This window comes from Thermobia domestica, chromosome 2 (assembly GCF_964235325.1).
Source record: "Thermobia domestica chromosome 2, izTheDome1.hap1.1, whole genome shotgun sequence".
In the NCBI taxonomy this organism is placed as follows: Eukaryota; Metazoa; Arthropoda; class Insecta; order Zygentoma; family Lepismatidae; genus Thermobia; species Thermobia domestica.
The window spans coordinates 166,249,162-166,262,017 of NC_137455.1; the positions used below are offsets into that span (position 1 = coordinate 166,249,162).

Consider the following 12,856-nt stretch of genomic DNA (forward strand, 5'->3'; position numbering starts at 1 on the left):
AATGTTCTAAGGACATACAGAATATATGTGTTAATGCACTTTCGTTCACGATAGTACATTTCCTTTCCATGGATAGGTCCGAACAGAGACTTCACGCTGAGACCTATATCACAGAGAATTTTGAGGAAGTGTCGGTTCTTTTTATTTTACAGAGTTGGCAACCCTATTCATATATCAACACACACACACTTGTGCGTAAAAGAAAAAAAGAACTACATTCCAAATCATCCATCTTGGTTGTTACGCAATGCACGATGAACACAATATACATCCACATGAGGCGAAACAATGTTTATCAACGTTCTGGAAAGCAACCTTGAAACCCGCCAGATATAGGAACAACATGTTAGGTGGGAGGGGTCTAAAGTATTTGAGGAAGGTCCAATACGTCTACGTAATAACGAACCTGTCTTCTACTGTACCCGAAAACATGTTATTCTTAATTACTGTCACCTATATTTTTAGAAAAAATGATAGAACGATTATTTCTATAAGAAAAGAAAGAGTACATGATGAGGCGTAAAATAAAATATTTAATTACATCAATCATTTCTCTGTTAAACAAGTATAGTTCGTTAAGAAAGTCTACAAATGCTAGTCGAGTTTCGAAATTTTGGGGAGTCCGGACCCGGTGGACCCCCCTCGTGGCTACGCCTCTGAGCATTGCTAACTAGTTCCAAATTCAATGTGGCGTTCCCCACCATACAGTTCTATCAAGAGTATAAAATATACTTATTTTATAAAAGAAATATGTATATACTAAAATACTATCCACAGAGGGGGGGGATTCTGCATATTGACTTATTAATATTTGGTTCACAAATTACTGTAGAAGAAATTTTCATTATCTATATAAGCTAAGAATTAACTTGTAAATGCGGATCTACTTTCATTTGATTTCTGCTATACTATATATTTTCATTTTTATTTTGTAATTCTGCTATCACTTTTTTTTTAATTGTCATTATATTGATTTGCTTCAGTATTAGTACCGTAATATAAAAATATGAATGCATAAAAACAAATTCCACTTGTTAACTGCTATTGAAATAAAATTTAGAAATCTTATTTAGCGCAAAAAGCCATCTCATTCACTGGAAACCGTGCTGTGTTGCAGAAGCACTGCAACGACCAGTCCCTTTAACTTCTGAGATAGGGGAAAGGAGACTTAACATTTGCTCCAATTCCCGCGCTGAAGGAATCTGGTCGTTGCATGCTCGCTGCAACACAATATAAATTAGAGACTCTGTGACGGATTATTTTTCGCTTTTTAAAACGGATTAACGAAACGGACAGTTAGAGAAGTAAAAAAATATGTTATTTAAAGTATATATGGGAGTATTAGAAAGTATTTTTCTGTTCTTTACTACTATTGCTAATAATATTTTTTTCTTGAAACACTTTGGTCGTTGCGCAACGCTGCAACACTAACATTAGCCGCCACTGATTAGTGCGCGGTTTCCCACCTCATTGTTTTTTAGGGGACAAAATATACTCAAAATTTTCTTCTCTTATTTTCACAGATGCCGAGAGAGTACTTAACCTCTACGGTCCCCTTGTGCTCATTTGAGTACATTCATTTTAATACTACGTAAATATATATTGTTTCATTTCAATCACATCCTTACACGTTTTCCTACTCAAGTACTTATTCGAGAACACATTTAATACACTCTGGGTCTATTGGATGGCAGCATTGAGCACACAGTGAGAGATTCAGAAGAATGGCTGCAGCAGAAGAGGAAAGGATTGGAGGTCCTCACAAAAAACGTGAGTATATTCTTTTATTTACCTTCGGCATGGTTCAAAAAATTATTTTCTTGTAATTTAATATCAATTTATTGATATAAAGGTATTATTTGTAGCAGGGACGTTCTGTACATTTCGGAACTGAGTAAAAACTACCATGTACTCAAATGAGTACTTTGGTACTTACGTATACATATTATTCCCCTGTACTCATTTGAGTACTTTTCATATTGGTAGATATTTTTTTTATCTCTCAAAAGCTATTTTAAGTTTTGTTTTGTTTTACTTGCATTTAGAAATATATATGCACTAGATGCTGGATTCAGAAGATGTGTTAAAAGCAGTTGAGATATAAATAATGTAATAAAATAGGCTTGTATTGTAATATTTTCTTTATAAAGTTTTACATGTATTTATGCTACGGGCGTAAGCCGTAATTCAGGTTACCGACCATAACGCTGATTTTATCCTTTCTCTGTTTATGCTTTTAACTTGTTTTCCGATTAAGTAGTGTTAATGAAAGTTTTAACTGCTGGAATATCATGAGAGGTGATCGCTACTATAATTTCTAAATATTTCTATATTAAATTGCGCTCTTTCTTTGTTTTAATTTTACCAGTTTTTCCTTGTTTGCGACTAAATTCTAGTAAGTTTGTTTTATGGAGTAATGTTCAGCAGTAGCTACTTAAATTCTAAAGAATTGTTCTTAATTTATTTCAGCATCTTATAGAAGAAAAGTACTGCATAATCCTGATCACATTCTACAAATTTAGGTAATGTTCTAGTGACATTTCAATATCAGACGACAATGAGGCCAGTAATAGTGACTTCACATTGAATGAAACCAGCATCAGTACTGTATCAGAGTATGATGCTCAGCAGACTAAGATGGAATTAGGTTCCATTTCTTGTTTTCCAAATAAAGCACCAAAAAGAGACATGATATGAGAACACAGCATGTATGAATTAGATCAATGTGATAGTTAAGGACAATAAGAGTGTTCTCGTTAAAGTTATTCTCGTGATGTAAAATGTATGATTGTTCTAATGAAACATTGACGGTACATGATTATTATAGCAGCTTATCTTATAAGATACCGAAGGTAAATATACAATTAATACATTTTTCTTTGTTTCTTATTTTGTTAGGATACACCACAACAATATAGTCTACTTTGTTCTAACTTTGTTGTAAACACCACAACAATATTTTTGTCATTAGCATTCGATTTTCATTTAACAGTTGCAAAAATTCGTTTATGGTATGGAGTGAATTCATTAAATTCTCAGGAGTAATTATATCTACTTATACTGAATGGATCTTGAATGATGTTAAAAGAAAGAATTCTGCTTGAAAACAAAAGCAAATAAATTTTTATTGCTAACTAGCTGCTAATATTTGCCTCATTCCTAGCAAAAACATCCTTTATTTATTTTTCTATTAGAATAAATACATGTAGTACGCCCCAAAAGTACTCAAATGAGCACATGCCCTCCCTGTGCCCCTGTGGCACTTTTTAATAAGAAACTTCTTTTAATACACCGAAATACATATATTTAACTAGAAAATATTCAGAAATAATTTTTTGGTGCAGTAAAAAAAATTCAGGTCTGTAGAGGTTAAAGAAAACTAAACCCAAAAACTGGACAGAAGAAGCATTGTGCAAGTAGACTTGACAATAGTTTGTGTTAATGTTTGCAGTATACACTATTTCATGTTTTGCTTCAAGTATTTAATTTCAAGTATAGTATTTCAAGTTTATTTCTCTGTTTTCAGTATTTCAAGTTTATAGTACGTAGAGGATTATTAAGTACATAAACATATGTTTAGTTTCTATGTTACATTGGATTATTTAATATTAGAAAATTATCTGCGCGCTATTACCCCACGGGTTGGTGAATACCGTGCATTTGCCTCACTCACTTTTTCACTCGTTTTTTCATAATCTAATGAAGTTGACATAACGGCTTATACATGCATTTAAAGATAAAGGATGTGATTATGTGTTCCTGATTTCTTAGTTTTTTCATCCCAAAATGTCTGCGTAATTCGCGATTAAACCTTAAGTGCGCGGTATTCACCCACTTTCCTTTATCTTTCAACATATGCTATAGACTAAGTAAGGAACTCTGGAATGTGAAACTCCAATGAAATGGTAACGTTACTGGAAATCCGTTTATTTTGCCTCCTAGCAATATTACCGTAATCTCACGAGTACCTTTATTTCTATTCAACTATACCTCTTCCTGATAAGGAGATAACCATAATCTTGGAAACGGCTATCTACTATGGGAGGATCAGTTGGATACCTATTTTATCACATTTTATTTGTATTCGAGATATTCGAACATTGTCTTTTGCAAAGATTATAATTATTAGTAACAGACATAAATTACGTTCAAACGCCTATGGTAAATTAATAGGCAGGATAATCTAATTCACAATCAATATTTTTACCAAAATATATCTAACTTTGAGCAAGTTAATCTGTTTAAGTATCAACCATTTATTTTTACAGTATTTTTCTGCAGCCAACTGGTTTTCTGTACGAGTGACCAAAGTTAGATTTCCGATCACATGTTTATCCTGGTTACAAACCAGAATAGTAGTTCGGATCTAACATTATCTAAGGAGACACGCTGTCTCACATAAGGTCATTGCGTGGTATATGCGCCCTGGGAGAAAATGCGCACTTCGTAAGAAAACGGACAGTATGTGGCAGAAACCGCCATGTCGAGCTGTTGTTCTTAACAGACAGGAGGACGTTCATACCGCTGCTACGTATTGCTGCACAAAAAGGAAAAATTTGGTCACAGCTACATGCATGTTGTTGACAATTTATTGTATGAATGTATGTATGGTATCAAAAAGTGCCTAATATAGTATTGAGTGTTTTTGATAAGAAAAGCAAAGAGGATTGCGACTCCAGTAGCAGTCGTGAAAGCAATTCATGGCTTACACAGGGTGTTGGCAATTTTCGGAGCAGCATGCTAGTCTCACTGCAGGACGACATATATGTGTATGTACTGTGAATGCGGAAATATTCGCCCCACTACTTTGGGGGGAAATACGCACCCTTCTCGTTTTCTCCGTAATCTGTAGAGAGGTGCACAACAATAAGATGAGTTTATTTCGTTATGAAACTGCAAGACAACTACATTTGTAAGTAGCACTAGAGGTGGAATTAATCTTTTAAAATCCACTAATGTATTTTTTTTAGGTAGATTTCGAACGACCGTAACCTATTACAATCATTATCATGGTACGAGCTTCGGAAAATTTCTACGTAACATTTGGTTTCCTGGTCCTAGACCTCCCTAGATCTTAAAACGGGTGGCATAACGTGAGTGGTACTCAAATCAAATCCCGAACACTACGTAAAGAAAACATCAAAGTGCTATTGTTCTTACATGTGATCACTATATGACTGTGCTACGTCAGGTAAAATCTTGTAGTAAGGCTACTGCTTCCAAAAAGAAAAGAAAAGAAAAGAAAAAGAAAACAGAAAAGTCACAAACACGCAAAAATATTGCAGGACAGGGACATTCATCATTGGCAGTCTGTAACAAAAGCAATTATTGTCTGTAATGGATACTTTAACATAGAAGAAAACGGACAAGAATGGATAGTGTATCAGACGCGCACTGTGGTGTCATCTTTCGTTCGTATCTGCCCAAGACATGATCTTCTTCGTCTGTGATCAATGCCACAAATAAGAGAGTGTTACTTCTTGTGATGGTCTTTTGTTTGTTGTTCAATTCAAGTTATACAAACACAAGAATTTGTAGACAGTTCAGATGCCCCACTCCTATGTTAAATGTTATTAATACAAGGAAAATACTTCAATTGTAACAAACCATCGTTTTTGTGTTACAAAGAGAAAAAATACATTTACATTTCCTTTCACGAAACTTTCTTCATAATTTCCTGGTATTTTCATAAGTTTGCAGTATTGGTTTATTGCATGATTTCATAATGTGGTTCTATATTAGGGTGTCAGATATATGATGTATTCCTTGTCAGTTATTTTACATTTTGGTTTGAGAATGTAATTGCACACGATGCGCATATTACCCCAATGTCGGAAAATATGCGCCCTTACCACCCTTTAGCATATTTTGGTGTATGATGCCTTTCTGTAAACATTTTCTTTCATGCTTGCTAATAGTATTATTTACAAGGGTATTAAACTTTGCAACTGCATACTAATTTTCGGGTTCCTTTATTCCACTTGTGCCTGAGAGCTCATTTTATCCTTAGGGGGCGCTAATTCGACGGAATGATTTTATATATGTACTGAAAAGAGACGTTAAATTGAATCATTCAATTAATAAACTCATTTTTACAACGGATTTCACACGAGCGCCCCAATTAACCTCAAGATATCCAACTAGAATAACATTGTTTTTGTTGGCTTAAGATACATACGCATTAGTGGAAAGCAAGTACAGTAAATATGATTCCAATCAGTTTATTAGATGGGATAACTACGCAGCGTTTCTATGCTGCCAGTATCAACACAATTCTAAATATCGTTGTAAACGAGTGTATTTTACCATGTTTTCCCCAAGCTCTAAAACCAAATGATGCTGGAAAATTTCAGGTTTTATCTGATGCATTACTACATGCAAAATATGTCGAAAAATACAGTCAAAATAACAAATCCATCAATTTTGAATTAGTAGAAACTCAGAAGTTCAACGAATAACTCTGAACAGGTGTTCATTTCTCAGGTATCCAGTGGAGGTTCTTGAGTTAAAGTAACTATTGTTTTATATTTCCCTATTCATATACAGAAATAAATGTCCGTATATTTTACTTAATTATTTTTCTTCGTATGGACTATTAAGGCACGTGACTTTGCGACTACATTAGAGCCGTCTCTGCAGGTACGAGCCCATTATGTAATTTATGATCAAATAGTGTTCATATATTTACTTATTTATATCAATTACCTTAGTAAAGTATACTTACCATACCCAGGGTGATGGGGTTGAAAAGGAACATTCGGATCTGAACTTGCCCACACAAGTGTTACGTCTAAGGAGAACATAAAATAGACCCATGACCAGTAATCCATGTTTTATACTTGAAAGATAAAACCTAAATATAAAGGAAGGTTAAAATTAGTTGGAAAATTGGAAGATACAGAACGTTAATAAGCAACATTGAGACGAAACCATTGGCTTAATTTCTATTTACACTGATATTAAAAAGCTACTTAACATAAATACAAGTTTCACATGTATGTAAATTCTCTTGGGCTACTCTTTAGGATGTTATCCTATTCGAACAATATTTAAATATTTAATTTTATGGAGAATTTTTCTTATAAACCAACCTCTAATTGAAGCAAGCTTCTACAATTAATCTCAACAGGCATTTGTGTGACTAGCTGTCTATTTTACTATGACTTTCGTAGAACTTATATAATTATAATATTATTTTATCCGTATTTTCCTTGAGCTTTAACGTAAAGTTTTTTTTTTTTTAAATAACTAAAGGTTGGAATTCGTGAAGAGCAAGAAAGTAAAAGAGAATAATTTTTTTCCAAATTGAAGGTTTGCAAGTAAACAAACAACATGATAAAACAAAATTTTACACAGTAACTTCCAAAAAAAAAGTTACTTGAGTTTCAGATCAATATAACGTATATTTTGTTTAAGGCTTTCTTCATGTTGTAGTTGTAGTCGATCAAGGATAAGAATATAACGCGGTAAATTCAACCTCAGCTCTGGTGTTTTGCTTACATGTGTTCTTATTATTTTATCTACGATAAGATTTATAAAAAAAATATTCGATTCTGATGCAATATGTTTCCTGTATCTTTTCTTTAGCACTCCCAATTACTTGTTTTATCCTTATTCCAATACGAATCCGAGATTCGTCTAGCTCTATAAAATGTGCCTCTGGGAAAAGTAAAGGATAAAAATCTTGGCAGATTATGATGCTGGCATATTGAAGTCAAGTAAATTTGAAGCTTAACCTCCTCTCTGCTGGAGAAATCTCATTCACCTTCACAATAAGAGGTGTAACAAGCGATTTCTATTCTTCGAAGTTGAAATCGATCAAGAACAAATTAAATGAATTAACTCATCATTAAAGATATGTTTCGTGGTAAACTTCTATATATTCAATTTATATTCAATATATATTCAATTTTCTGAAAATATACCTAGGTGCCATTTGTTTTCTTTGAAACTTAAGAATTACCCCCTCCTATTACTTTGGGGAAAATTAGAGACAAGGGTGAATTAGTCCTCATCTTCAAAGGCATATTCATTAAAATTTGCCTTAAAATTACCTTTTACTTTACAAAACTTTTTTTTTTTTTTGTTGTTGTTAGTTTTACAGAAAATCTATTACTTAAGGTTGAATTCATCCAGGAACAAGTGGTGAATTCATTTCATCGTTGAGTACAATATCACGTTCAACAATAACTTTCTTAAGAATTAGTGGATTTTCATGAAGCATGGTAAGTGATTTTTTCGACCCTTAAGTTTTGGGTTGACGTCGGGCAAGGATAATGAATTAATTCGAACTTTAATCTTAAAATGTCTTAGGTAACTACCGTACAAGAAATACTATTTTCATTATACACGGAGTGGATTTCCATCGGAGCTTAAGAATTATATGTTGGAGTCGAAATTGGTCAAGGATAGGGATGCACACGAGATAAAAACTGAAGCTGTCTAGCCTTGAAAACCTGTCGTGAAAGTGATATCTTGTCTCAAAGACTGTACCTGTTTCTACAAGAAGAGTTTTGTCTCGTCTCTTTTCGTGTTAACTCTAGTCAAGGAAAAGTAGTGAAAACCTCTGATTAAATAATATTTCCTCGCTTCTGTACTAATATACGTGTAATTGATCATTAATTCAACATTTAATTGATTATCTCAAAGACATCAGTAATTATCTTTCGGGTGTTGTAAAATATTCCCAAGTTAAAACAGTCTCAATTATTTCCACAAACTATCACTCAGCAGCTATATTTTTTACTTTAAAGATTACTTTTAGAAGACAGACTTTTTTTAGCAATTATGAATCATATTTCTGGACATTCGGCATATAAGGCCTTTTAAGCCTGTCACATATAAGGAATGGCGTCCCTCAGCGATCATACATCCCGGGAAAGTGGGGAGGAAGAAAGCAGTCTGGGACCTATGTTAGATGCCGTCTTAGTATCTGCCTGCCTTGAGTAGCAATCCCAGGAAGCTGACCTGAAACTCAAGATGACTGCCCTGAAAAAACTGTTACACTATTTCGACCGAGTGTCCCTACTGGAAATCGAAGCCAGTCTGCTGGCACCAATATAAGGAAGACAATATATTGGTAAAGACATGAATGTTACATTTCATATTGTCACTCACATGAAAAGCACATACACAAAATATTCTATAAACGATTTTTGTTCAGAAATCAATATTTCTAATTCTAATTTAAGCTAAACAAAGTAGTTGAAATACTTTTTTTTAAAATAATGCTGAATTTTCTGGAGAAAATAATGGAAATGTTGAGTCTCCATTGAGTTTTAATATTTGTTAAGTTATTTGCTGCTTATAATCGATATTATATTTAGTTGGTAACATTACAGTATATTATATCTCATATGTAATACACTTGAGAATTTAAAAATGAAAAAAAAAATATTTACAGCAAAAGTTTCAGGGTAAGATATCAAGGTAGAACTTACAAAAGTTAAAACTAAATAATAAATGATAATAAACTATTTTAATTAACATGTATAATCCTAAAATATACTTTCAGAGATATAAGTAAAACATACCTTACCAATTTGATGATTTTTGAAAGATCGAGTTATGTGTTCCTTTTGAAACCAAAAGTAGATTATCTTTGTACACTTAAAAGAGCAAATTGAGTATAACAATTAGATTTCATCTGATAATCATATAATAATAAATATTTTATACAGTATACTTATTTATTTTAAAAGGAACAACTGAGAAAATTAACATATTTCGTCTCTACGTATTAAGACCATACAACCTACTATGATTTATAGTCATGCAAATTATTTTTATTTGAAATTAAACTGTTATGTGTACTACAAAAAGAAAGTTTCAGTGTAACATTTATATTTGTATAATATTTGTTTAGATAAGTGCGTAGGGAAACTAATATTCAAGGTGCACTAGTTGAAGGTAAAATATGGTTTACAATTTCACAATACTTAAAGCACACATTAGAGTCATAAAAGCCAATTTGAGTCTGCAAGTCATAATTATTTTGACAATTTGAAATTAAATTTTAAATACTAATTGTCAATTATGTCTAAGAAACATAAACTTAGCGAGACATTTGCCAAATAAAACAGAATATTTTTCTATTATAAAAGACTGAAACTCTTGAATGTTTTGTGTGTGTGTGTGTGTTTTTTTTTTTTTTAATATTTGCAATTGAATAGGAATTTTATTAGGTGTAAATTAAACAATTACAAAAGCGTGAATTGAAAATTATTGAACGTAATTCAACAAAAGCTTTCAATTAGTAACAATAAGGTGAAGAGAGCAAAAGTAAACTTCATAATCGCACATAAATCACAAAGTAAAACAACCGTGAAGCTTCTTTAATAACTAAGATATAATCATCAGCGATTGGAAGAAAGGATTACCTTATAGTTGAATTCGTTTGAAACATAACTTGGAAACAGTTTACTTGTACAAAACTAAAAAAAATAACTGTTTTTAACTGACTTCATTGAATTTCTCGAAAGTTTTTTTATCCGTTCATAACGTGTTTCTCAAGCTAATGTTTGAGAAACTTATTATAAAAGACTTCCTGTAAAATAAAATGGAAAATTTTTAATACGTAAAATCTTTCTTTTTATCTTATAGTTGTTGATTTAACTAGTGTAAGTTAAGTACCTTCTTTTCAAGTTGATGGCAATGCCGTTCTTTAAAGGCAAGATGTGTGTTGGGAACGACTTCTACTGTGAGAGTGATCTTAGATGATGATCTGAGCATCTGACAACTTCACTGGTTTCAATCTCAGTTTAAATTGTGTTTCGAAGTCCATATTAATAACAGGAAGAAAACATTCTCAATAATCTTGGTGTTAAATTATGACGTAAAACACAAAAAAAAATTAACTGAACTTGATAACTAACACCATTTGTCATCTAACATCATATATGTCAATAAGTGATAAATGGGGTGATCCCGTATGGAGCAAGAGATTTCCTGCCGTTGAGGGGACCTGCGAAGAATGTCTTTTATACAATATATATATTTTTTTTAAATATCAGAACACGAAGTTTAATTACTATGATGTGGTTCAAGTACTGTTTCTCTTCAAGAGTGTGCTATTGTGATTAAATACTTCCGAGAGATTTGCAGGCCATATTTTGTTGGGTAGTCATCAAAAGAAAGATGTGCGACAGGTCAGAGAGAAGTTGACGTAGACATGGAATATCATAAGGGTATCGCCTCTAGAATTTTCAGAGAAATTTCAAGCTCATCGTTTCGTACAAACTCGTAACTTGAATTGTATCCTTCACCAACTAAATATTACCCTAGAAGCTTTCAGTGTTTCGTAATTAGTTATTTGTGAAACAGGTTATACCATGATTGGCTTATGACATTAAGAAATTGTAATTTAAAATTTTGTTTTAATAAATATACAAGCGCAGAATCATAAATCAGGTTCATTTCAAGTAGTGTCATTATCTCCATAGACGATAATAATACCTGAACGAAAATGGAATTCTCCGAAATGATTTATCAGTATGTACGCTCAATAGAAAACAGGGTTAAACTTGTTTTAAAAATATACATATTGTACTGTATTTCCGAAATTCTAACTATTCTTTAAAAGTACATAAAAATGTGTTTCTTTCCCAGCAGTAGTTATTGTGATTGAACATGGAAATAAACAAACTAGAAAACGATGAATAATGAAAATTGACAGAAAAAAATAACGAAGTTGTTAAGTGCTTATAAATAGCATTGAAAAAGTGTTAATTCTGACTTTTCAGTCCCTAATTCAATTGCAATACATTTCTGTAGACTAAAATAAACGTGTTTCTTTAATGACTAAGTTACACATACTTCTATGTATGTTCCTGTGTCGATTCCAAAAAAAATCACTTATCGCTATATCTTATCCTCTTTGCTTTATTTACATCAATATTGTAATCGGAAATTTTAGTGTATTTCTATCACTCCCGATGGAAATGAAATGTATTTTAATCGCTTAATCGCTTAATCGATTATAGGAAACCGCTTCTTGCTATCGATAATCAGTTTATGCTCTATAGTGATCAAGGTTAAAACCAGAAATGGTTTATTTCTACTACTCCCGGTTTCAATATTACATTCATTAACAAACTTGTTGATTAATTTTTGACTCTCTATATTCTGTCTAAAACTGATGGCGATTCGTCAAATAGTTCTTAAGATTTTTTGTTTGCAGGACGGAGGATACTCCTTAATAAATTATTCTCTCACATATTTTTTTCTTGACAATAGAAACGATAAGTAGTTAGAAAAAATAAACAAGCTTAAAGTAGAAGAGAAACATGTAATTTCGTGGAAACAGCAGATAAACGATTGAACAATATACCACTGCATTGCGCAATGTCATGTTATTTTAAAAAAATCAAGTCTTGATACAAAAACGGAGTGAGTATTGGAATAGAGTGTTTTATTCACATACAAAATAGTATTTGTTTAAAATAGTAAAATAAAGTATTGCTTTTTAAAAAAAATCAAGGAACTTAATATTTAAAAGAAGTAATGAAGAGTTGAAGCTTTAATTCTGAATGACATCTGAGAGACTCATTGAGACTATTGCATACTGTATGCCTCATATACTTGTGATATACCTACTCCTATTATAATGTTGATACTATGCCTAAAACTGATTAAATAAATACATAGTATTTTCAAGAGTCTTCAACATACAACATACTAAAAAAAAGTTAGATGCTGTCTTTGCTGAGAATCAGTGGATTAGCATGCTTTCTTATCTAAAAGAAATTCGAAAAATTCATTAATGCTTGGCATGTAGAGGAAGTACGACAAAGTTGATAAACTTAAAGAGAGTCTGTATCATGGAACAAATCACTGAAAAGAAAGAGAGGATAATACT

The 12,856-nt window shown here is 32.2% G+C and overlaps 1 protein-coding gene across 2 annotated transcripts in view; it reads right to left on the bottom strand.

Moving 5' to 3' along the window:
- Nucleotides 1–9,621, bottom strand: part of LOC145679771 (uncharacterized) — a 39,684-nt gene extending 30,063 nt beyond the window's left edge. The window contains exons 1-2 of one of the 2 annotated variants that reach the window (XM_081750327.1): nt 9,539–9,621; nt 6,725–6,853 (exon numbers count right to left, since the gene is read on the bottom strand). In XM_081750327.1, the coding sequence (XP_081606453.1) occupies nt 6,725–6,830 (106 nt within the window). In that variant the 5' untranslated portion in view covers nt 6,831–6,853; nt 9,539–9,621. Of the gene's footprint in view, nt 1–6,724; nt 6,854–9,533 lie in introns of both variants that reach the window. The other variant, XM_081750326.1, reaches the window with a different exon arrangement.
- Between the last annotated feature and the right edge of the window lie 3,235 nt (nt 9,622–12,856).